This window comes from Adiantum capillus-veneris, chromosome 15 (genome assembly GCF_014529385.1).
Source record: "Adiantum capillus-veneris isolate H3 chromosome 15, ASM1452938v2, whole genome shotgun sequence".
NCBI lineage: Eukaryota > Viridiplantae > Streptophyta > Polypodiopsida > Polypodiales > Pteridaceae > Adiantum > Adiantum capillus-veneris.
Genome location: NC_140945.1, coordinates 103,606,828 through 103,634,083, shown reverse-complemented (window position 1 = coordinate 103,634,083; position 27,256 = coordinate 103,606,828). Strand labels below are relative to the sequence as shown.

Sequence of the window (27,256 nt, the reverse complement as noted above, 5' to 3'; positions counted from 1 at the left end):
GGTTTAACATAGTTTGGGCCCAAAAACACTTTGATCATTGACAATTATAAGTACAAAATGTTCCAAAACCTTAAAGAGCATTGGCTTATCGAGAATATTGAACATTGGTGGCACTTTCTGGTAGACACTTTGGCTCCCTGACTGTTTTTATGGCTGCAATCGGAGAACCGTGCTACATATACAGCCGACAATGGGTTTGATATTGGCCCATATGTGTTTTTTGATGTAGTTATTAGCAAGCTAGAAGCAGATCTGCAAGCAAGCAATGAGGCCGAGTGGAGGGCAGAGAACCATTAGAGACAAAGGGAGGCTAACGAAGAAGCTGAAAGGCATGAGAGGGAAAGATTAGAGAAGCAGTAGTAATTTGAAGTGGAAAGGCCAATGGACAAACCAGAGGCTCAACAAAGACAGGAGCACAAGCACCGTAGGTACTACAAGTACAAGTGCCCTAGGAAACACAAGCGTTTTGAAGAGTGGGAGACTCTTCGCATACTTGTAAAATTATGTACTATGATGGAAATTTGTAATATCATGATGAGATTTCCTTTTCAATGTTCTTACCTATTTTGACTTTCATTCCGGATATTAATGCTTACAAATTTTGTACTATTGTATTTTTTGGGGCCATACCTTGTGCACTATTGGCATACTTTTTGGTCTTGTGAAAATTATATACAATGGTAATATATTGAGCATTGCTTTTCACACTCAATAAGCTAGTAACCCTAAGTAATAAGCTAGTTGACTTACCTACTTTACTGATAGTATAGAGAGTTGTAACCATCATATATGGTACTTTGTATGCTAGTTAGCATACCCGTTTATGCTAGTCATCAGACATGGTTATGTGTATGCTAGTCAGCATACATGCTAATTATGTTATGTATGCTAGTTAGGAGAGAGTGCATGCTAGTTAGCATAGGGGGTATGGTGGCTATCATACCGTGTTTAGTTAGCATACCACTTATGTTATTTAGCATACCTACTTATGCTGGTTAGCATAAATGCTACGGTGTATGCTAGTTAGCATACATGCTAGTTATGCTATGTATGCTAGCTAGCATAGTGGCTATGGTGGCCAGCATACCCAGTTATGCTAGTTACTATACCCAATTATGCTAGTTAGTATACATGCTAATTATTCTATGTATGCTTGTTAGCATAGTGTGTATGTTGGCTAGCATATTGTGTATGCTAGTTAACAGACCAAGTTATGCTAGTTAGCATACCCAATTACCTATTGTTATAAACACTAGATCCATGTATACACAGTGCGCACAAGAGGCACATAACCAACTTTATGATAAAATTGCATTATTTGTAGCAAGAAGTATATTGAAAATCTAGTGGTTACAACTCAAAGGCTGAATGGCATGCTATTACAGCTTGCTTAATAGCCTTCTCCTTGGGATGTGCTCCATAGGTATTTTGATACATCTCACTAGATGTGAAAGTAGGTGGACGATGGGCTACTTGTGGTCTAGCTTGAAGGTGTATGCATCCAATTGCTTGTAGTACAATCCTTGCACAACATATGAGCCTCTGACAATTACATTGCTCCATTCATTGATGTACCCCTTCTTCACCTTCTACTTTGCTACAACACACTTGACCAGGTAGAATTCCACATCCTCGGCATTGGTTGAAGCATCTGATTTACAACAAAAGTGTCGCCAACACATAGAGTGCTACGCAACACATCATGATGAGCTTTGTATGTGAAGTCATCATAGCCAACAACTTACTATGTCAGAACTTCATCTGTTGGCTCAAAATCTGCCACAACCTCATCAGGTAATGGCAGTAAAATATGATAATCCCAAGCCTACACGTGAGCTTTATTGATGCAGTAATTCCACCTTCTATGCATGCATGCATCATAGAAGCATGCCAAGTTTTTTGTTGCAAGGAAAGTTGGATCATGCAAGTTGTGACCACGGAAAGCATAGAGAGAGCGACATTTTGTCATTGTGGGAAAATTCCACTTGAAATCCCTATTCACATCCCCCTCCTTAACCTCCAAGAATGTAGAAGAAAATTCCCTTCCTTTTGAAGGATATGATGCAGGTCTCCCTACAATAGGTTGGCTTGGCAATAAGCAACCACATCTACTGCACACCACAATATAGCTTCAAGCGGTTTTAGGTATTCATGGGTCAAGGTTTTTTTCACAATTGCTCCTGCACCATCATGCTTGCCCTTGGCTTGATCCAAAGAAAAACCAGCTTATCCAAATACCTGTGAGTCCACCATATCTTGCAAAAAAATAGAAAGGCATAGCTCCCTTTAACACTCCAAGGCTGCACCATTGGACCACACCCAATGTTTCTAGGAGTGTCACCCTCTTGTTGTAACCAGTCATGGTACAACATGAATCAATGTTGCACAAACAATGTGTCATGCACCTTGTCATCTGATATGAAGAAGTGGATTGTTTTGACTACCTCTTCTACCTTGCGCTAGTACGTTATGTGTAAAAAATTGTTTACTTGACTAGAGTGCCAATGCATTGTCTGAATCTCATTTTTCTCCTTGAAGGAATAATTCTTGGCAAAATCAACAACTAAGACAACATCATCCAAAAACCAAAGTAGAGAATCCTTGAATTATTGTCCTTGCCATTGAGCTACATAGTTATGAGTGATGAAGAGCTTCAAGTTGGTCTTCAAGAGTTGCAAAAAATCCAGCACTGCATTTCTTTATGGAAAAGATCTTTTTTTAAAAATTGTTTCCATGCTTGTCTTTTGCTTCTACATATGCAAATACTTTTACAATAATACTCTTACCTGGCTTTGCTGTCTCCAAGAAACATAATTCTAATGTCTTCAATCCATATATCGTATAGTCTCCCATCACACATTCTCTTTTATGGAAAACTGCATCTACTAGCTTTGGATAGAGAATAGACTTCCACATTTGTGTGACACCTCAGTGAATGTGTGATGTGAAGCCAAGCAACCCTTGCTATGTTCTCTCTTATGGCACATATACTGCATGGACAACTACAACCAGTATCATGCAACCCAAAGGCACGAGAGCGCATGTGGTTCAATGTGTCCTTTAAAAAGGACATCTGTACATGGTATTCGCAACAGCATGTGTATCTATCCATCAACCACCTGCAAAAGAATGGCTTCAACATCTCAAACATTCTCATGCCAATCTTGCAATTTGGATGTTTTTATCAGTATGTTTCAAGGATAAATGAATCCAAACAAGAATATACATATTGTTACCTAAGACATCCAGCATGTTCATGAAAAAAAATCGTAGTTTTTAATAGCACATTAATCAACATCCTAACATGCATGTAACAAGGTGTGTTGACTACCATATATAGTGTTTTCATTAGTATAATAGGTATGCTAACTAGCATACTCAATGTACCAACAAGCATATGTAAATAGCATAGCATGTGTGCTAACTAGCATAAAAGGTATGTCAACTAGCTCCTTAGGTATGCTAACGAGCATAGCATGTATTCTAACTAGCATGTACAATGTTCTCATCAACATACGTAGGATACTAACTAGCATACTAGATGTGCCATTAACAATCATAATCAGTGTGTTGTTTAGCATAAGAGGTATGATAAACTACATAGAATGTGTGCTAAGAAGAATAGAAGGTATGCTAACTAGCATGGACTAGGTTTTGACTAGCATAGCCTAAATGCTAACAAGAATAATAGGTGTGTTGATTAGCATACCGATTATACATTTGATTATACCCATTATGGTAATTAGCATATTAGGTATGTTGGCAAGCATAGAATGTGATAACCAACATACCCATCATGCTAGTTAGCATACTAGGAAAGGTAGCTAGCATACTCATAGCATCAAACAACATACTCATCATGCTAGTTTGCCTACTAGGAATGCTAACTAGCATAAACATTGTGTTAAATAGCAAATGAAGCATGCTGGTAAGCTAGGTATGTTAACTAGCATAAACAATGTTAATTAGCATACAAACTGTGTTAACTAGCATACGTTGTATGCTAGGTATATTACTAGGCATGTTAACTAGCATACTGCTAAACATCATACCCAGCATACTAAGAATGCTAACTAGCATAAACCTTGTGTTAAACAACATACTTAGCATGCTAGTGAGCATACTAGGTATGCTAACTAGCATAAAGAGTGTTAATTAGAATACATATTGTGTGAATCAACATACTTTGTAAGATTACTAGGGTGTTAACTAGCATACTCATTATGCTAGATAGGTTACTAGTAGGCATGTTAACTAGCCTACTCATTATGCTAAACAACATACTCGGCATACTAGGAATGCTAACTAGCATAAACCTTGTGTTAAAAAACATACTCAGCATGCTAGTGAGTTGCTTGAAAAAGGTCCTACGAGCTTGAAAAATTCAAGGAGAGAGGAAAGAGCATCTCTTTTCTCACCTATTATGGCACCTTTGGTGCTACGGACGAAGTTTTGGCCTTCATCCAACAATTTGATGCGGCCTTTGGAGATGAGGGTTTCATGGAGTCCTCTAGGCTACATCATGTAGCTATGCATTTTCAAAAGTCTACCTGACAATGGTGAGCTAGTCTACGAGGTAATGGCAAAGCTCCCAAGACATGGAAAACTCTATGAGTTTCCATAATGAAGCAATTTCTTGCAAGAGACGCCAAAGACAAAGTGCTTACCGAATGGCGAAGTTCGAAGCTGACTTCCAATGAGTCTATCCACAAGTATGTGGACAAGTTTTGGGATCTACATGGGTTAACGCATGGGTTGGTGGTGCAAAAAGTAGTATCCTTGACACCTCTTGTGAGGCACTCTTAGATGGTGTTTTGTTGGTAGTTTTCAACGGCCAAAAGATAAATATTCAATATTTTTAAAGATGTTGTGCCAACCACTTTAATGATTCTTGATTTAGTCAAAGGCAAGACTCTCTACCTACCCCTTCAGTACTCCACAATCTCCCCCCCCCTCTCTCTCTCTCTCTCTCTCTCTCTGTCTCTCTCTACAGTCTACGAGCTCCCTCTCTCCCTCTCTCTCTCTCTCTCTCTCTTCCCCCCCCCCCCCCCCCCCCCCATCTCGCAAGAAGAGGGAAAATTGTAGCAGGGAGTTGTAGAGGACCTTGCAGAGAATTGTCATAAGGTGTGGAGACTATGATCCAAGAGATCGGGATGGAGATGTTGCAGCAGGAGATTGGCCAATAGGTTGTGTCCAAGCAGCAGCCTCCACTCGATTGTCACCTTTTGTGGAGTGTCGATTTCAGCAGTTGGGGAGAGCATGTTTCGCACTAGCAACAGTCTACACAATTGCCATGTTGGATGGCCGGCCATTGCTTGTAGTGTCGGATGTTTGGAAGAGAGGATTGTGCACGACCAGCCACCCTCCAAGTACACTGCAAGGCTCTAAGTACTTCAGCAACATGCGCAATATATTCCACTTCATGATGACATGCCTCACAATTGCCACAGGGAAGACTCGGCCACAATTTGCCATGAAGGTAACCATCGGATGCAAGAACATTGGTCTATGATGAAAAGAGAGAGCCATAGGAGACAATGAGAAAGTGATGCATCAGGTTCAAGGTCAACAGAGGATGTGAATCAGGTTTGCATGAAAGTCTCAAAATGCTGGTAGGAAGCAACAAAAGGCATGACTTGCGATGCTAAGAAAACCGCCTTCCAATGTCTTCTAGGACTGCTAGTTTTTAGGTGTTTGCATCATGTATACCAAAAGTCAATACTATCCAATATTCGAGGCACAATTACTAAAGTTAAAGCATCCATGTTTGAAGAGGAGCTGAAAATTAAAAAAGATGTCTGCATGATGTTGGTAAATTGTGAAGGAGATCCATCAAGGTCTATTAGCAACTCCAAGATGGCTAGATTTATTGGATTGCATTGGTGAAACTTTGCAGCAGCCAATTCGCGATTAAAACAGGTTGAGGCTGGTGCATTTCCTTTGCAATTATGTAGTCGTCAACTACCTCAAAGTTCCACCATCACACAGGCGACAAAAGACCTTGTTTTTTTCTTTTGGCAGGCATAGACTAAACTGTCGCCAAACCAAAAAGATGTGTGTTGAAAACGATTGAGCAGAAAATCTTACATAAAGCATCTAATACATTTGCTTGATGATTCACATGTATGCTCCTAAAGTTTCACAGGTATGAACTTTGGATGTAGGGAAAAGTCATAGAGTTCCTTTCAAAGGTAGTCATGGAAGTACCATGATAGTACAAAAGGCTCTTTAGGTACACTGGATCTTTGAAAGAGTCTAGAATACCTCGCAAAGGTAGTCTTGAAAGTACCATGCGAGTTTAAATGGGTTCTCTAGGTACTTTGGAGGTAGAAAAAGTTCATAGAGTTCCTTTCAAAGGTAGTCATGGAAGTACCGTGACAGTAAAGAGGCTCTTTAGGTACTCTGGATCTTTGAAAGAGTCTAGAATACCTCGCAAAGGTAGTCTTGAAAGTACCATAGAGTTATTTTCAAAGGTAGTTATTTACCATGAGAGTGAAGAGGTTCTTTAGGAACTTTGGAGGTAGAGAAAAGTCATAGAGTTCCTTTCAAAGGTAGTCATGGAAGTACCATGATAGTATAAAGGCTCTTTAGGTACTTTGGATCTTTGAAAGAGTGTAGAATACCTCGCAAAGGTAGTCTTGAAAGTACCATGCGAGTTAAATGGGTTCTCTAGGTACTTTGGAGGTAGAAAAAGTTTATAGAGTTTCTTTTAAAGGTAGTCATGGAAGTACCATGATAGTAAAGAGGCTCTTTAGGTACTCTGGATCTTTGAAAGAGTCTAGAATACCTCGCAAAGGTAGTCTTGAAAGTACCATAGAGTTCTTTTCAAAGGTAATCATGGAAGTACCTTGACAATAAAGAGGTTATCCAGGTACTTTGGAGGTAGGAAAAAGTCATTGAATACCTCACAGAGCTTTTACTTTGAAAAAAGTATGAGCCTCTGATGGGTTTTATTTTTTTCTTGCACAGGGAGAGCTTTATAGGAGGTTCCAAATGCAATATCCACACACCAAGATCTCAGTCAAATGTTTTGACGGATTGAAACCTTGGTTTGTTCATAAGTTGAAGGATCGTTACACGTGCTGCTATATTGCTCATATTCAGATGATATATCTCAAGGAAGCATTCAACCACATGAGACACAATAAGACAGGCATGCACAGCAATGGGTGTGGCTGCATGTGTGCTATATGCTTGCCAAAAGAGGCTCCAAGTAAGTGTGAAGCTTCCACGTACACATACACTAGCATAAGCACATGACTGAAAGTGTGTTATGTGCAAAACCAATGGACTCCGCATTTCATAAGTTGCCTTGCTTGAAGGGAGAATGTCCTCAATGTGGTTCGGAGATTAATGCTTTGTCCAAATGAAACACTTAAAAGTGCAGTCCAAATTTCTGTTAAGGTGTTTGAATACGTTGCTTCAACCCATTCTCAAGGCAAGAAGCGCAAGGATCTTCTGGTGAAGGAAATGGGATGCAGGGATTTCACATGTTTTCTTCAAAAGCATCCGACCACTTATATATCCGACACAATTTTATTGCTCGGTGGCAATCTCAGCAGTTCAAAGATTGCATTCATAGGTTTCCTAGAGATGTAGTGGTCTCTATTATTGACTTTGTGAAAAATTACTCATTTAAGAAGAAAAATGAAATCCAGTCAATGCATTGGTACTCTTCACAAGTCACCATCTTGGTGCACACTACATACAGTTGAGACAAGAAAGACCAGGTGTTAAAATATACACATTTTTTCATTTCTGATGACAAAGATCATGACACGCTCTTTGTGCAACATTGCTTGCAATTGCATAGTGTTTGGCTTCAAAATCAGGGATTCAAATTCTTGAAGCGGCACTGGGTGTGGTCAGAAGGATGTACTGCTCAATTCAAGTCGTCTAGACCGTTCTTCTTTGTGTCAAGGTACGCCAGGTTTTATTCCACCTCTGATGAAAATTTTCCAAAAATTTCTTTCTGCCCAACATTGAAGGTGGGTCATTGTTTTAGGTACTATGGTTTGACTAGCATTGAAATGTTGTGGAGTTTCTTTGCCTCGGGCCATGGCAAAGGGGAGCATGACGGGGCACGGGTGGTTGTTAAGAGGGCTTTAACACATGAACAATTAAAGCATGATGTGTGGCACATGAAGTGTGCCAAGGATGTTGTTGGCTTCTTGAAGCATAAATTTAATGATGAAAGTGGTTACACAGGGGTGAATCGGATTTTTTGGGAGGTCCAAGCAACTGTGGTGCCAAGGGAGAAGAAGTGGAATTGCAAGCGAGTTGAAGGCTCACGATCAATACATTGTGTCAATGGATACTGCAAGAGTGACAAGAGTGCACTCCGTTGCAAACTTCTCTCTTGTTTTTGTGAATTTTGTATGTCCCAGCGTTGGAGGTGATGCTTGAACAACACACGTGTTGAGAACTGGGAGTATCTAACCCTTGAGGCATTGGATGGTGATAATGCAGAAAGTGAAGATTTTAGTGATGACGAAGGATCAGATTTGCCGATGTATGGTGGGCACCATGACACAATTTCTTGCGATGTCATACCTAGTTTTGGCTGCTTGGCATGCGGTTGAGTGTTGTTTTGGATAAGTAAGGATGCACTAGTCAGGTTGACTCCGTCCCATGGTATGACATTCATGTATGTGGTTCTCACTATCATTACAATAAGATAGTAGGCTTGGTAAATAGAGGGCACAACAATGTTGGAGGCAATTCATGTGCATGTGATCGCTGTTGGTGGGCTCGTTCAAATGTGAACTTATATGTGTGAGTGCGCGAATGGGGAGAGAGAGAGAGAGAGAGAGAGAGAGAGAGAGAGAGAGAGAGAGAGAGAGAGAGTAGGATGTGGGTGGAGTAGCTCACCACAATGTGTGTGAGAGAGCCCCTTATTCTTCTATCTAGTAAAGAATAAGGTGTGTACAAGTGATGGATCATTGGATGCCTCTAACTCATCTAACCGGGGTAAGAGTCACAGCTTATAATATAAGGATGAGCTTGATGCATTGGTTTGAGGTCATACAATCTCTCTCGTGTGTTATGCATGCTCTTAAAAGTAAAGAAAAATTGTTTTGCACATAGGAAACAAATTATGCTGATGAGGTTGTTTTTGAAACGCAACAGCATTGTCGCACACATGTCGAGGGAAATTTGAGAGTAGGATTTTCTGGGGGTGAACGATGAACTATGGGGTAAACTAGGGACGACAATGAACTAAGATTTTGTAGGTAAGCGACACCTCCCATGGCATGATGCGCGTGATAATGTGATGGTAAGCCTTCCTCCTTGCAACATGGGGGTTTGAATCCCTTGGAGGGAGTGGATGATGAACTATGGGTGAGCTAAACATTTTTTCCCCTCGTCCGTAGTTCACACCTTGTTTTACTTGATGATCGGATGATGTAGATCGTTCCAGCATCGCAGCGGATCACAAGAGCCGCAGATCCCTCGTGGCAGACTCCATGTTAACTAGTGGAGTTCCCCAATACATCAATCACTCAAGCAATGACTATTCACACATTCAAATCTTTTATGCCTTTCTCATCAAAAGCAAAAATCTGGAAGCGTGAAAAGCACGAGTTAGCAGCAGTTTGCATCCAGCTTGGCAGATTCCTGCCCTGCTGCTCTCTTGGGCGAAATCTGCCGTCTTCTCGCCCCCCTTGCACGTTCTCTCCGCCTGGCAGAGTCGTGCCTGCCAGTGAGCGATTGGCGATTGCTGGCCCTGCGCCTTCATCACACAAACACAGACATTTATCAGTACCTCCTCTGCTCCATCTGCCAAACAAAGGTAATCCAGTTGTGCACGTACTACATTGTCTCGTTATGTCCAATTTCTTCTTGTTTTCTTGCCGATTTTACATCTCCCTGGGGATGTCATCCCAATCTGGGTCTCTGCAAATCGAGCTGTGCAGAGGCATCCCTCGTATAGATTCCATAGCCATGGCGGGGTCCTGATCCGATCTCCCTACTCCCGACTCAATGAAAGGTGCCGTTTGGGCTCCGTTGCGGACTTTCTCAGTACAGAGACGGTGTGGTGTAGAGATGATTTCTATGGGTGTACTTCTTCACATTGCAGTATCCGATTGAACTTTATGGACTGAAGTCTTCTAGCTACCAATGATAGTGAGGGTTCCTCTCTTAGCTTATATTACATTGATGCCAATGAACTTTCTACAGTAATCATGAAGTCATCATATGAGCTTGAAGCTTGAGGCTTTCAGGATTTTTGTATGGCAGGAAAAACTGAGCGTAACAAAGAACTGTGAGCTCTAGGTCTGTTAAGATTTTCTGAAAGTCTACCTGCGTTGCAGTGGGAAGTTCATCTTAGAGTAGCCCACATGATAACTGGTATCCAAGAAGATCATACTTTTTGTGCTACCTCGAGGCTATTATTGTCCAATGATTCTTGGCAAGGTTTAGGGTGTTTATACACCAAAACAGGGTGCCCAAGTGGAATTGCATTGTAACTGCCAAGAGAGGCATCTGCATAGTTGGAAGCTCGAGCGGCATACAAAGTGAAGCAGCTCAGAGCAGCTCGCTCTGATCCCAAAACCCTCACGGATTTGGACGTGGGCCGGCTGCCAAGTAGGATATGGTGTCGACCTGCAAAAGGCAGTGTGTAATGAGCAATAGGTGCCCAAGTCAATGTGCTGAGAAACGATTGGCTTTGGAATCAACAAATAGTGGGCACTGAGGTGAGCGTGTAACCAGCCTTAGTATGGGACTCAATGCATGGTCAGGTATATAGATTGCCATTTATAGACAAGACTAGCTGCTTGTTGGGTCGTTACCCTTGTCTCTTGTGTCCAAATCCAAGCATTCAATGGATTGCTTTGAAACTTTACTTTTTACAGTGCTTTATTTGTACTTTACCAAGTAACGAGCCTTTGGTTGCAGTTTGAACGTTAAAATACTAAGAATCAAGTGTTTGGTGATGGGCAAGGAAGTGTACACCGTGGACCTCGACAAGCCTCTCGTCTTTCAGGTTAGCTTGTTTCCTCGCATTTCAATGCTCTACTCATATCTTAAAGATTGAACACCACTTCTTTTTGGCTTTCTAAAACAAGCCTTAGTGAAGAAGGGAGATAGGCATACATTTGAATACATTACAATTCTTTACTTATTGGACCTACGCTTGCATGTGAAGCATTGGAATCTTCTTTTGTGAGTAATCTCTTCATGTAAGAGCCTCATGTGACTTCTTGTTCATTTTTTTCTTTTAGAATGCTAACGTGAGCCTTCACCTTGTTTTGATGGGTGCAGGTAGGTCATCTTGGGGAAGCATATCAAGAATGGGTTCATCAACCCATTGTATCAAAACACACGCCTCGTTTTTTTGAAAGCAACTTCTGTGAGGTAACCACTAGCTTTCTATCAGCTGTATTGCTTACGAGTTGAACCGTCAAGCTTCTCTAACTTAATTTGCCTGTGCCTTTTCTAACAATTCTATGGTTGCCTTGATCTTTTCAAGATTAGTTGATATCCCATTCTTTGACACTATATGTCCAAGTATTTTGCCTTGTCAAACCATAGATACACACTTTTCAGGATTTGAACAAATCCTAAATAATCTACAATTTTCAAAGACCTTTCTCAAATGATCCCCTCGCAATGAAGAATGAACACACCGATTATCCATGTAAATTTTCAAGAATATTTCTTGAATGCAATATTGGTTTGTTTTTAACTAATTTTTGGTTAGAAACAAATAAGGTGATTTTTTCTTTATCTGTTTTTTTGTGTCCTGAGTGTTTTAGCCTCTCTTTTAATTTGTAAGTTCTGACCTTATGAAAGTATATATATGCTTATGAGTTGAACCTTTGACCCTAACTGAAATTGAATCTTGCCAGTTTTTCACGCGTACAGTCTGGTGGGTCATACCTCTGGTGTGGCTTCCTGTTGTGGCTTGGAATCAATTAGTATCAGTACAGCGGGGCATGACACTGCTACAGGCAGCAACCTTAATGCTTGCCGGAGTCTTCGTGTGGACTCTAATGGAATATTCCTTGCATCGATTTCTCTTTCATATAAAGACATCAAGCTATTGGTAAGAATTCAGTAATGTGGATCAAGTCTTCCATTTGCCTTGCAGGGTTTGTAGATTACTGAGGATGTGCTCGTCTGGTTGCAGGGGAAATACCTTGCATTATCTTCTTCATGGTTGTCACCATAAGCATCCCATGGATGGATATCGACTTGTGTTCCCACCTGCTGCAACGGCCTTATTGGCTATTCCTGTATGTACCCAATTATCATGCATTCATGTCACTCTATGAAACATTACTATAAAGCACATCAAAAGTATTTTTCACTTTCCCATTTGTGCTTCTCTCTTTTTCTTTTTCATACATGCAGCGTTTCAGATTTTTCTGGTGTTAATAAATGTATGTTTGTGAGAATGGCTCACTGGGGTAAATGCAAAATGCCTAATCGACAAGTTGTGAGGGGTTGCTGTTTGCTTGGAATCACATATTGCAGCTTCAAAGAAGAGTAGTACACCTAGTAGAATTGGATTTGCTTTCTCATCTTTTTTTTTTTTTTTTTTGGGGTGGACACATGCAGTTTTGGCTATTGGTTCGATTGCTGTTTCCATACAATGCGGTTCCTGCTGCATTTGGAGGTGGGCTGCTCGGGTACGTTATGTACGACGTGACGCATTACTATCTACATCATGGCAATGCAATGAACGAAGTCACACGGAAGCTCAAGGTAGGTAACGCATACTTTCAAAGCTTGTTATTGTATGTATAGATAGCTACAATCTTGGTCTTTTGTTTCTTCATTGCAGAAATACCACTTGAATCATCATTTCAGAGAGCAAACTAACAGCTTTGGCATTACGTCTGCGCTTTGGGATTGGGTGTTTGGGACGTTGCCGTATGTCAAACAACAATAATTTAGTAGGTCAGATCTTTTGGAAGAGATTTTGCAGCGTGTTTCTGAAGTCTGCAGCATTGAAGGTGCTCAAGGTCAACATGAGGCTTTTTTAGGTGGCTGTAAGCAAAAGTTGGAAGGCTATTTAAGCCATTTTGTCACATGCTGATGTATTCATTTATTGTGTCCGATTCTATTATACAATTCTCTTGTAATTATGGATACAGCATTGTTGTCAGAAGAGAGTTGAAGCTGATAGGCTTTAAGACTGATTTTTCTGAAGGACAGTGAGGGCTGTGCTATTGTCGCCTTTTGTATTGCTTCCATTAGGGACTCGTGGAATCTGCAGCATTGAAAAGTCAGTTATGGCTGGGCTGAGGTTGTGCTATGTTTTCTTCATTGTATCCTTGTTAGCCCTTGTGCTATTATCCTTGTTAGCTCTTATTGGTATCACGATCAGTCGATTTCCATTGAAACTCATATCTATTGGTTGATCTCTACAATACTGGCTAGGTATATCTAATTTTGAGAGGAATTGAGTCGGCAGGATGATCTTCTAACTTAAAAACCACTGGTCCTGGAGTTTTACTAAAATCTGGTCCATGTTTCTCGTCTAATCTGTAATAGCTTTTAGTATCAATTGCTGAGCTCTTACTTGACTCCGAATTGGCCTCCTCAAGCTTTATTTTTTGGAGTTATATTTGCAGGGACAATACGTGTACATCTTGCAACTATCATCTAACCCAGGAGTCTTGTTTGTACTCATGTAAGGCTGGATTGCAATTACAAGTGAAGTCCATGTTCATGAGTAAGTCTTGTTACTTGGCTTTAAGAATTGTCAAGTGTAGTTGCTTTGGATTTGGCATCTCCCTTTCTGGACGAATGTCTGTATTGCTTTGATTGATTCACAATGTTTAGTGCCACAGGCATTGCTTCATTCTATTTCCACAATGTCATACAGACTTATCGTGTTTTGCTTGAAATCGCAAACCAAAGCTACAGCATTCTACTTGCTTACTTCTGAAAGGCCACAAAGAAGTCTACTTTCAAAGTATCGAAGCTAGTCATTGTGGTTGGGAATCACATTGGAGCCTTCCAAGGTAACCAAGAACCATTGAGCTTATAGCGAGTTTTTGATCTTTTCCACCATTGTTACCTATCTGGATCATAACTAGCTCTCTGAAAAATAGATTCATAAAACAAGGAGAGAACTATCAAAGAACACCACTGGGAGCACCAAAGCAGAGGGTGAAACAATAGAACACAAACAAGATGAAGCTTCACTTTAGCATTCTAAAAGAATGAATGCAAGTGAAGTCCAGCCGTGTAAGGATGTGAAATGAAAGGTGAAATAGAAAGATTCATTTAATATTTTAGAATTAAAATAACTTTTAAGGTAAGTCTCCATCATGGCACTGAAAACAATGAAAGTATGCTTAACCCAACTCAACACTAAGGCTTCTTTTAGAAAGCCAAAAAGTACACACATATTGCGATTCTCATGGTCGCTTCCTTTCTTGCAAGGAGTTTCATGTCTTTTGGCTTTCTACTATTCTAGGCTTTCATTTCCTACAAATTTACATCTTTTGGAAGAATGTTAATTTTTTAGACATTGCAAGACTACCTGAAGAATGATAGGTGGTTGTAACACACGCGCGCGCACGTACACACACACACACACTCCTTCTAACAAACTTTGGGTAGCTCACCATCTATCACAAGGTACATGGACACTCTTCTAGACTTTTGCATCATTTAGGAGGTCAATAGAGTATATTGATTTACTCTTGTGACTAAAATTGGTATTAAGATGTCTTTGACAAATTAGTGCTTCTCACATGAATTGCTCAGAAAAAACTTTTTTCCATAACTTGGCAACCTACAAATGAGAAATTTTAGAGGTAAATTGACTAAATTTGAAGGTTTTTACACTAAATTTAACTAAGTTGTGTAGGTTTTCTCATCTTCACATTTAAAAATTTAAAGGAAAATCTCAAAATTTGCAGGTGTGTTTCAATAAACCCAGGTTTTTTTTCTCGAGTAGTGGAGGTAGAGCACACGAATAGTTGTTTTGCTTCATGTGAGGTGGTTATGGCTTTTGAGAATTCTGAGACATCAAGGTGGACCTCAACATGGGCAATACACGTGTAAGTTATCTCTATAATGTAAGCTTTTCTCACATAAAAGTAAATTTTTGTAGGAACTTTAAATGAATATTAACCATTAGAATTCAATTTAGATGACAAAGACATGTTTCATGGAATTAAAATAACCTTTACAGCTTTAAAAATGATTCTCTCTTAAGGTTGGAGAAAATACTTAGTAATTCCAAGAATAGAGGAGAGACTTTAGTGGGAACCACACTACCCAATTCTTGAAATGATGGATATATATGCCTTGTGCTTTGACTTTCTTTGTTCTACCTCCTCATGTTGGGTTATGGTGGTGGTCTTTATAGTCACAGTCATTCCTTATTGTCACTACTCTTAGCAAATCTGTTTACATTGATTGTCTAAAACCGTTATGGACAATGGATGAAGGGGAGGAGAGGGTTCGCATGCCTCGGGACTAAGTGACATGGGCATAGGGGGGTGGGATCTATGGTGAGGGGATTCCACCCTCCACATTTAAGATGGCTTGCCATTTAAAGGGAGGTCAAATTGTGTGCGTGTCGATCTCAAAATATTTTGTCAAAGTTAAACCTTTAAAGCTCTTCTAAATATATTGAGAGAGCAGGTTTCTATGTATGAGAGCAAACTATGGGCATCTTCTTCAAGATTTTCATCATTGCTTTTAATATGATCATGTTTCATGATCACTTTTCCTTGGGGGAGAAATAAGAACAATCATAACTTACATTCTGCTTAAAATCATGATTGCCATCCTCACCTATATCTCACACGGGCATGGGAGAAAATGGGATCTACGGTGGGATGTAGATCTCGAGCAATGTAAATTCGGGTGCCCAAGTTTACTTACCCCCCCTCCCCCCCCCCAAAAAAAAAACCCTTCATTTGCAGCTCCACCAAATGTCCACTATTTTGTGCTTCAATGATATCCCCATTAACGCATGGCCTTGCCGGGATTAACTTATACATCTTCCATTTGCCCTTCCATCACTTGGCAACTAGTTTGTTGTTATACCTCTTCTCCACAATTATCAAGCTGGTCTTTGTTTGACCAAGAACTTCATCCTTATTGGAGGGTGAAAGCATGTTATTTACACAAAAAAGTTCTCTTTGGACAATGCTAATTAGCACAATTTTGAAGTATGCTAGCTTGCACAATAACACGAGTTAGATCTCCCAGATCTATGTTGTATTGAAACTTGAAACAAGGAATCCAAATGTACAAACTTAGATATTTTTAAGAAAAAATTTATGAGAAGCCCAAGTTTTTCAAATCATGCTAAGTTGAATATGATGAATTGCCAAAAAAGTGTGCCACGTTAACATGCTTTCACCATAGAGTATACATTTCTCCTAAACTTTAAGGAGTGTTTTCTCATCAAATGGTTCAAAAGCAACAAACAGAAGATCCTCATTCCAAAATGAACTAGATGAGTGTGTGCAAAAAACCATGTGTCAAAAATCCACGCCTCACAGAGAGCTTTATAGCTTGTGTCCTCTTCCAAATAGAGTATACATTTTTCCTAAACTTTATGGAGTGTTTTCTCATCAAATGGTTCAAATGAAACACAAAAAAGGTCCTCATTTCAAAATGGACTAGATGAGTGTGTGCAAAAAACCATGTTTATGCCTCACAGAGAGCCTTATAGCTTGTGTTCTACTCCAAATAGAGAGCATAGTCCTTGTAATTTGTCTCAACCTCAAACCTCTTCTATTTGATACCATTGAGGGTCAAGAGGACTATCACAAGGAGCACTTTCTAATGACCAATCAAACCGCATCCCAGAAACCGTTCTCTTGGCAAGGTCTTGATCTTAGATTGTGATCTTGAGGACAAAGCCATGCAAAACATCTTTGCCAAATCCAAAAACCAAAATAAGTTTTGAATTAAGAATCTTTGGAAGAATGGGTGCTAGAATACTTGCTTCCAATCATGAGCTTGACTTTTGGTTCAAAGCTTCGTGTCGTCACATCCTTTACTACTAGTTTCCTTGCCTAAATCACCATCACATACAAGTACTACATTTTCTCCACCAAACCCTACTTTTTGTGCTTTTGTGAAGATGCCTCATTTGGAATAGATATTGACCAATGTGTTCTTTAAGTAAATGAGCTGACAACTATGCCAAATCTTAGCATGTATCCTATTGACTTTGTACAACTCCTTCTTTGGTTGAGCTCATGATTTTACTTAGTCATAAAAGAAAAGCTCGTTGCTTATGACTCATTTTTAGTTTGAACATACTCCTAAAGCAAGACAACATCGTCTAAAAATTGTTCAAATGCAATAAAAGATCCATGAGCTAGCAAGTTTGCATCTTGATTCTCCTTCATAGGGATGTGATAGAGCTACACTTCGGCCAAAATTTTTATAAAAGTTAGAAAATTTGGTCTTTAGCCTTTTATTCTTGCAAGCCCAAATACTTATTTCCCAATGAGAAGAGCATCACCTTTTACCATAAGTCGTTGTATCTTTTGGGCTGGGCACATCTTCAACCCACTAAGTAGAACATCGTACTTTGCTTCGTTGTTGCTTGTCGATCCTTTTAGAGTCACTTGTTCCTCCACTACTTCTCCTTTTGGGCTCACCAAAACACGTGCCCCCCCCCCTTCCTTCTCGCTTTACCTGTAATATTCTGAAAAGCACCATCAAAGAATAGTGTATGCATTTTAAAGAACTTTGGGTGTTGGTGGAGGAAATGAATTATCATTGGGGACTTTATTGATCTTCTCAAGCATTTGACAGGTAAGAATGTCTGCCAACTGGGCTCTCACACTCTCTTCTACCTTAAAGGTGTACTCATATCCTAGCAGTGTCCTTAACCACTTTGTAATCCTTGGACTTAGTGTCATTTGTGATGACACCCACCAAGGCAACAAGTTCTCTATACTAATGATAACAAATGGCTTAGGCAAGAGATAATATCTAAATTTTCTCACTGCAAAAATGAGTGCAAGCATCATTATCTCATCATCATTATACTCTTTTTTGGTGATGTTTGTTATCCTACTAACAAAGTACACTGACCACATTCTACTACTATGTGAAGATCCTATTGTTTCCATGCCAACACTTGGATTTAAAATGGTTTGTAAGAGTGAAAGGCTAAAATCCAATTTTTCTATCATTTGGAACCTCTCTCACTTCAATGTAACCTTTGACAAATAAACTAGAATATTTCTATAACATTTGTTTGTACTCTCTGCTTTTGTCCTGTGTGAGTGTTTTGGATAGCATATTCTCTATCATCTCATCATTATGTCCTTGCGATTGATTTTGTGGCTGCACTCCTTCCATCATTTGATTAAGAGGTTTGAGTTTAACTCCCATCACTTCTATAGAGGACTCTTCTTCAATGGTGAGGGTCACTCTCTTCTTCTTCTAAGGTTGTGGTTGTGAGTTCCTCTTCAATCTTAGTTGGCATTGACTCCCCTTGTAGGTCTTCTTGGAGTTTCTCCTTCATGTTGTGATTCTTCTATGGTTGTCATTTTTGCATATGAGTCTCCCTGTTTTCAATCCTACAAGGTTCACATGTGCAATAGCCATGGCCGACCAAGGAAAATGGGATATCCATTACCCTTGACTGTTAGGACTGGGTCCTACAAATGTCTCAGACAAGAGAGCATGGTTTGAAGGTCAGTGGCATGCTGAACAACCCATGGTCTCTCATTGGTATCAGAGTTGTTAGGTTAGAAATCTCTTTTTGGGAGTTTTACATGCATGCAAGTTGTGGAGCAAGCATCAGTGGAGAAGAGGGAAAACCTTCAAGCTCTCACGTATGCAGGCATCTTAGGACACACACAATGGTATATTGTTGACCTGCATCGTTTGGAGCAATGTAGAGCTTGTTGGATGTGCGCTACCGTGGGTGTAACTTTTTGTTTCTACATTGCGGTGGGACGAGCTTTTCATGTGGTTCTCCCTTCTCCACTGTGAGCATGCATGTTGTCGCACCATTGCCAATTTTGGGAGAGCCTTGTGTTCACCCCCAAAGCCCCCCCCCCCCAAAAGGGCAACCAAAAAAAAAATCGAGAGTTGATTTTGGGTGGCCAAGGGCCTGTTGCCCCATACTAGGCAAAACAAGATTCACTACTGGTGATCAACTTCATCACCCTCATGTTCAAAAACAAATCTTCGCCTTGGTGGTAGTTGATTTCATAACTTGATGATCAAAAGGCAATCAAGGCAAAGAATGATGATTCTTTCCATGAGAAGGAAAGAAAGGCAAGGAACCACTATTCTTCTCACGATTGATTGTGATATACACAATCATATCTTGAAATTTGGCATGAAGTTTGGCTTTGGGAACATGCTTATGGCTTTCATCTCAGATTCGTCTCTTTGTGTCAAGCACGTTAAGAATGTTGAAGCTAATATAGCGTCTCATTGCTTTCGCAAGGTATTAAGTCAAGCACACTCATCAAGCAAGGTCTTGATCTTGGCATCAACAATATTTGGACGAACATCGACAAAGAAGTTTGGCATCGTATTTTCCGTCGACGATCCTAGAATTTGACCCTGACAAAGTAGTCGGCATAGGAATTTGATTTGGAAAGGCCAATCAAATTCCATAACTTGTCTTTTCTCAGCTCTAAAGATTTGCAAGCGAGTCTTTATAAGGTATGCATCTTAGTTTATGCGAGTTTCTGGATTTTGAAGCCTATTTTCGTAAGTTGGTAGTATGTGTCTATTTTTACTATCGACAAATCAAGTGGATGCACTTATAGAATTGTTAACCTCGTTTATGACAAAGGAGGCACCAAACACTATGCTCTTAGTTACCCAAGGGGCACCATTATTATACATTCAACAAGTCCAAATGTGAGATACCTAGGACAATAGATAGTCCATCAGGAAAGTGCAACCCTCATGGACATTTTGATCTTATTCCCAATCTTGTTACTTTGTAATTTGTGGGGCTTTTATGCCAATCTTCCTTTAAGTATTTTTCTCTGAGGCTTCCTTCGACACCTCTAAATTCATACATTTTATGTGCAAGCACATGCATAAACTTAGGAAAATTTCATTTTTCAAATGATCTACCTTATTCAATCTCTAACATGAACCATTTGACATACCTGTAAGGCTCTTAAATACAAGTTTTTCTTTCAAGAAGGTCATTTTCTTGATAGTTATTTCATGTTTGTTTTGCTTAAGCAATAATGCAAGCCATAATAAACCGTTGAGAAGTCTCACAAAAAGATGGGTAGTTGTGATGATCATGCAACTTTTGCAATCTCCACTTTGAATCTTATAGCTCTTGTTTGATCCAAACCTCGGAGAGACAAAAAACAAGTTGAGGGCATTGTTTTTAAAACCCTTCTTGCCATCTTTTTCGTGGAATACCATTTGTGAAAAGTGTGTACCATGTTTGACAAATCTTTGCTACTTTTAGCCTCAACAAGGAAATGCCTTGGCCCATTTCATACTTCAAGGAGATCCATTGCAATAGTGCTTCTTCTTCTTTCTTTGTCATCATTGTTGCTGGTCCCCTCTTGCTCCTTTGTGAATGCCCCTCCTTCCAATGCACTATTGTACATTTGCTCATGCAAAATTGCATAGAGCATTTGTGTAAAAGCAGGACTTGTTCTCGGGCAAGAAGAGCCTTAACCATGTCCACTTAGTCCAAAAGAGTGTTGCACACTTTTTTAGTTTTGTTGATCGTGCAAGTGCGTCTTCAAACTATGGAGGGGGCTGTTGCCATTGCACTTGATTGATTGGTTTGGGAAATGTGGGCTTTGCTCGAACAACAAGAGGAGGGTTGTGTCTTGTCTACTAGGCAAAAATTCTTCAGTCCTTGCCACAATGAGGTTGCCTAGAAGAAAGGAAAATAGCTCTACATTGGTATATTGATGAATACTTACCTTTAGTTTTTCTAGAATAAGGGAAAATAGCTCTATATTGGTCTATTGCTGCATACTTACCTTTGGTTTTTCTACTTGTTCTTGTATTACTTACCATTTCTTAGATTCAAACAAGTTTGTGTGAGCTTATTTGCTAATGACACATCCAGACCTAGATACATAAAGCTTTTTAGACTAAAACAATGCTCTTTGGAAAAGTTGAGAAGATGATGGTTGTCAAGTTTCAAACTATAAAAGTAAGTTACTTTGGATGTTAAAAATTTAGCCTTCTATGCTTTCAAGTGAGCGTACTCCTTAGCTTTTTTTTTTTTTGGAGGCGGGGGAGAGTCCTTTTGTGGGCTTGCACTTTGCTAGAGACCCTATGGGTGATGACATTATCTCGAGGGTTGCAACAAAGAACCTTTTTTGCAATGAATAGATGGCAGTATGTGCACTCATCCACCATAGCATGCATGCACATCCATCATGTTTGAACATGAGTTGAGAGGTACACAAGAAATCGGCGAGTTGAGGGTGTCTTTCCAACAAACACGCTTTATACTCCCAAGGTGCCACAATACCAATAGCTAATAGCATGCATTGCTTATTGACCAAAGGGTTGGACTCATACACTATTTGGAATACCTGTCTACATTGCGTGTTGACCATAACCTTGAGAACTGGATAATAAACTATTATGAACAAACAAGGTTCATGCGCTTTTGCAGGTTCTTGTGATTGTGTTTGTTGCTATTATATGGCTAGCTATGGGAGTACTAAAACAATTATAAGTAGGTATTGTATGAGAGAGATGACATAAACTTCTGTGTTGATGACATAAACTTCTGAAGTTTTGATTAGTGAAGGGCGTGGCATGTGCCTGTGCGTGCATACATGAAGGGGAAGAAGAAGAGGAGAAGCAATTGGGAGAAACAACACACAGTGATAAGTCACTATGTGTTTCCTTTATTGAATATACAATTGAAGAGTAAATCAAGTTAGTGAATTAGCGTGTAAAGGGTGTTTGTCCACGAGTAGGCGAACACTTGCCTTTACCCCAACAATCTCCCACTTAAAGGCCACTGTGGCCATAAGTGGCTATAACTAAAGCTAGTAGTGTGTACAATCATGAAGCACCATAGCTTCACCATTGTACAATTGTGCTCACCCTATACCCATTAAATTGATGCAATGTGAAAACCACTCTATAACCGAGCTTCACCCTTGTACAATTATGCTCACCCTATACCCATTAAATTGATGCAATGTGAAAACCACTCCATAACCAAGATCATCTACTAAGTTGTCATCATTGTGGACCTTGACAAGCTCCAATCGCTTATCCGCCAATGCATCCTTAATGAGATTATATCTCACCTCAATGTATTTTGACTTGGAGTGAAACACAAGATTTATTACCAAAGCAATAGCACTCTGGCTATCACAATGAAAATTTAAACCCTACTAAATATCTAGATCTCCCACTAAACACAACCATATGGCTCCCTTGCTTGCATCTTACACTGCAACGCACTCAGCCTATGTAGCGGAAGAAGACATCTAATCTCTTTGAGAAATGGCTTGTTGTGGAAATATTAAAACGTAGCCACATGTAGATCTCCTATTGTCTTTGCAACCCGCAAAATTTACATTTCTGTAGCCAATAATAGATGCATTGTTGTTATCAAAGCGTAAACACTTTGTTGTTGTACCCTTCAAGTAGATGAGGATGTGTTTCAATGCTATTTGATGTTGCTTGCTAGGATTATCCATATACCAACTACCACTCCCACTATAAATGGAATGTTTGGCCTCGTAGCTACCATAGCATAAATAAGACTAATTACAGTTGAAGGATATGGAATGCTTTCCATTTCTACTCTCATAGCAATTGACTTGCGAGAATCTTCCTTGATTAATTTCAAATATGATGGAAGTGGGGTACTCACTGCCTTTCCCCTTGCATATTAAAATGATGCAAGAACTTGTGGATATAATTTTTTTGAGATAAACCAAGTGAAGGGGATCGGGGAGCACCACAGACGGAGAGTGAGAGAGAGAGAAGGAGACACACACACACAGATATGGGTGGGGAGACTCAATGAGTGGCAGCCCCCTATACACTTATGCTATGTATAAGGTATACAAGTCAGTGGGCGCCCAGACTCTGGGCGGCCGGGCAAGGCACAGACGCCTATACCCCAACAACCTCCCACTTAAAGACGACTGTGCCTTTAAGCAAGAGAACCTAGTCTAAAGACTACAAAAGGCGAGAGAAAACCGCTCTCAACCGATGCCCACTGGCTGGCTGTGATCGTGTGCATCCGGCTGTCCTGCTCCCGTGTAAGTCCATACACCACCAGACGTACCGCACACGTACTGCAAGTATGTACGCAATACCTGCATATCTCCCTCGTGCACTATGCCATCATCACTCAACAAACGATTGAAAACCCCAACTGCAAATGCTCCCACTGCAGCTGCGATATCCGGTCTCAAGATCAACATCTCATACATGAGACCACCGAATGCCGATGCAATGCTAGCGGGCCTTGCTAGCTCTACGGAGCATGCATCAACATATATATCCCTGGCAATAGGCATCTCTGACTGACAAGGCGTGTCAGCCACATGCATCTCCTGACTGTCCGCAAAAGACGCATCAGCCTGTCGTGCAACCTCAGAGCAAACCAACTGCTCTAGGTGTCTGCTGGAAGACATATCCTACACAACTATATCCCCATGCTCACTGTCGAGCATAGAAAGTAATGACTGCATAATCGCTGACATCTCAGCCTCCTCTGCAATCATCCACTGTAAACATGACCACTCAATCTGCTGTGACTCACTAGAGCTCTCATGCTCTAACTCCGTATGCATAGACTCTTACACAACGTCCTCCTGTCGTGACTCACTAGAGCAAGACCACTCTACCTGTCTATCTTGCATAGAAGTATCTCGCACAACTGACTCTCTGCTTTGCTCAGTCACTAGCAAAGCATGCATGTCTAACTCTGTCACCTCTCTGTGTGACTGCTCAAGTCGTGTCCCAACTGTGTGCACAACGAGCTCACTACTCTGCACTCCATGCAAAGTACCCTGCAACCCATGAGCAAAAGAGACTCGCCTGCTCTCTCGCTCTCTACCTGGCTGCGTGATCACAGAGACAACATCGTCTCTCCCATGATCCACATGCAATGGGTAACCTGTACCACTCCTGGCACCTCTCGCAATCACTAGCGAACCCAAATGCATCACAAAATCTCGCTCTCGTAGCAAAATCTAACATCCACAATCTCTAAGCTGACCAATCGAGATCAAACTCACTGTCAAATCTGGTAAATAGCGCACATGTCGTAACAAGTAAGATGCACCACTTGGTAATGATAGTCTCACATCTCCTGCACCTGCTATCGCATGCACCGATCCATCGGTCAAACGTACACTGCCAAGCATCCCGCTAGAATAGCTACAAAACCATTCACGATGCGACGTGACATGAAACATAGCATCTGCGTCTAGCAACCACTGCAAAGGGAGTGCACTATCCACATGTATAACATCTCGTGCATAGCTCGAGGTAAAAGTGACATCCCCGTCACTAGTATACTCCGACACTACATCTGCCTCAACTGTCAAAGCAACTGAGTCCATGGCATCACTACATACATCTCTGAGACTGCCGTGTCTGCTACGATGTAGCATCTGACGAAAACAGCGCCGTCTAACGTGTCCAGAATGACCACAATACCAACATGTCACCTGTCGGCGTGCTCGTGAATGTACATGTCTCACACGAGTCCGTGATGACTCAGATCTATCATACATATCATGTAATCTGCGCGCAAAGTGCTCTCAAAGTAGTCTCATACATAACAAGAGCATATACAGATTCCGCAAGGTGCAAAGAGAGCGTAGATAGTGCCATCTCCTCTAACTCCTGCCACCGATCGTCAGACATGTTTGAAGGTCTACCTGCATCACCACTCAATGGTCGATGCAACCCTCGTTGTGTCAATGCATCAAGCATACACTCTCTCCATGTTGCAAAGTCTGACCCATCAAACATGCACATTTCGGAGAGATCATAATCTGAGCAATCACCTGTCTCTGCCATGAGCACAATGTAGCAAATTAGAAAGCAAAACCACCTCACCAACAACACCTGGAAACTGTCTACAAATATGGCCAAAAACACAATGTAAAACCTGTGAGACACACTCCAAAATAGAGCTCCCGCAATGTCAATACAAGCCTCGCCTGCTCTAGTATCACACTGCAATCAAACGCACTACTTACAAGACGCATTCATGACGACCATAACCTTGTGCATAATCTTCACCGAATCAGCCCTGAAATTCAGCCCAAAATTACAAAATTCTCAACCCTCTTGCATGGCCAAAAACAGTCCGTAATTCAGCCCCACACTACCAACCGTAGCGCATAAAGAATTAGCCCAAAACTTCTCCAAGAAGTTATGACTTGTTCGGTCTGAAGATCACCTGCACACACGCCGTCATAGAGCATACATCTGTGAGCTAATCACCAAGCCCACACTGTGCGGTATCGATGCATACACACGCACAAATCTCCCACCTGCAGAGAACACCACACGCAAATGCTTAGTGCAACCCGCAATCTCTACCTAGATCGCATAAATGATACGCATAAAACTCCTGGGAAAATTTCGCCAGAGTCTCGTCAATAAAACGGCCACAAAATCAGTAACCAAACTGACTGCATGCTCAAAACCATGAGCAACCAAAGCGCATCAAACCGCACTCCAAATGCATGCACCAATCTCCACACTTTGCATACATCATTGTAAACACCTGCAAAGCTAGTACACAAATATCTGCTCTACCTGTGACTGCCAAAAAACATGCTCGAGGCATACATTGCCGAGCTCAAAATGCAATCACATTAGTCTCCCTGAGCATCAAACCACATAAGGCATACATCGTATCCTCCCACCTGTGAGGAAACTTGCAGCAAATATCACTCTCACATCTGAGAGCAAACCATGTGTGGAATCCTCGACACACAATAAACAACTGCTGCAGCAAAAAAATTCAGCATTCAGAATTTTAAAATTCTGATATGACGAGTGCGTCCGGAGCGTGCCAAAACCCCAAGGTAGACTCCTGGATCACATGTATCCGAGTCCGGGTGTGAAAGCTATGCCAAAAACCTCCGTTTCGACCCAAAAACGCAACATCAACTGCCAAAAGAGGGCTGAAAATGCAGCTCCTCAACCGTAGCTCGAATGAGGTTTCTGATGGCTCGAATGACTTCGAAAGGGGGGTAAAACGTCAAGACATCTGAAGGAAACGCTCTCGGAAAGCTGAATTTGCCGATGCCGAAGTCAAAACCCTGTTTGCACCCTTGAAAGTGCGCGCGCGCGGACGCGATTTCGGGAATGAAACTGGCTCTCCGCTGTTGTCGTGACTGTGCATACACGCGCTCCCTCCGCACCTACGCTCCGATACCAATTGAAGAGGATCGGGGAGCACCACAGACGGAGAGTGTGAGAGAGAGAAGGAGACACACACACGCAGATATGGGTGGGGAGACTCAATGAGTGGCAGCCCCCTATACACTTATGCTATGTATAAGGTATACAAGTCAGTGGGCACCCAGACTCTGGGCGGCCGGGCAAGGCACAGACGCCTATACCCCAACATCAAGAATTCCCTTTTCGTTGTCATTGTCAGACTTCTTGCTGTCTTGAGACTATTTCTTGTCTCTTTGCCATGCATGCCAATCTTTTTTTAGATGTGCTTTCTTAATAGCACTCAACATTGCATAAAGAACCTCTAGATTTGCTTTGATAATTCTCACGATCCTTACTTTTGACACAATTATGAGTGTGACCTCTTTGAACTTTGCCATTGGCAATATATGCATAAAATTGCTTTGAAAACTCCATAGACTTCCTGTGTATCTCTCCACACTGAGTAGATTATAAACTACAAAATCTTAGGTCAACTTGCCCTCAGATGTAGAGTTGCTAATTGCTATCAAAAATATGTCCCATGAAGAGGGTAGAGAGAACAATAAGAAGAAAGATTGCACTCTGTTGTCAAACTCTAGTCCTTGTGATTTCAATTGACTAAAAAGAACATTGAACGCATTAAAGAACCACAATGAGAAGTACATCACCCTCACGCTTTACATACAATGTTCTTTTTGTTGGACTATTACGAAAGCCTCGTTTAACCAAATGAGTGTCAGCTTTCTCATACCAAGCACGAGGATATTGCTTCAACCCATACAAAGCCTTCTTACATTTGCACACTTTGTCCTCTTGTCCTTTTATGACAAAACCGCGAGGCTGCGTTACATAAACTTCCTCAAATATGTCACCATTCAAGAAAGCAATAACAATGTTTGATTGATGTACA

At 40.8% G+C, this 27,256-nt stretch overlaps 1 protein-coding gene and 1 pseudogene across 3 annotated transcripts; one reads left to right on the top strand and one right to left on the bottom strand.

Moving 5' to 3' along the window:
• Positions 1–1,379: 1,379 nt before the first annotated feature.
• On the bottom strand, positions 1,380–1,932 carry LOC147441204 (uncharacterized; annotated as a pseudogene).
• Positions 1,933–9,652: 7,720 nt separating this feature from the next.
• On the top strand, positions 9,653–13,408 carry LOC147441203 (dihydroceramide fatty acyl 2-hydroxylase FAH1-like). Of its 3 annotated transcripts, XM_086482893.1 has the most exons (8): positions 9,965–10,128; positions 10,243–10,700; positions 10,903–10,990; positions 11,269–11,361; positions 11,856–12,052; positions 12,137–12,242; positions 12,568–12,714; positions 12,794–13,408. In XM_086482893.1, the coding sequence occupies exons 3-8, from the start codon at positions 10,940–10,942 to the stop codon at positions 12,899–12,901; spliced, it is 702 nt and encodes a 233-aa protein (XP_086339019.1). In that variant the 5' UTR covers positions 9,965–10,128; positions 10,243–10,700; positions 10,903–10,939; the 3' UTR covers positions 12,902–13,408. The 3 variants fall into 3 exon arrangements, with proteins under 3 accessions (XP_086339017.1, XP_086339018.1, XP_086339019.1); XM_086482891.1 differs by lacking the exons at positions 9,965–10,128; positions 10,243–10,700 and adding an exon at positions 9,653–9,793; XM_086482892.1 differs by having other exon boundaries at positions 9,963–10,700.
• Positions 13,409–27,256: the final 13,848 nt, after the last annotated feature.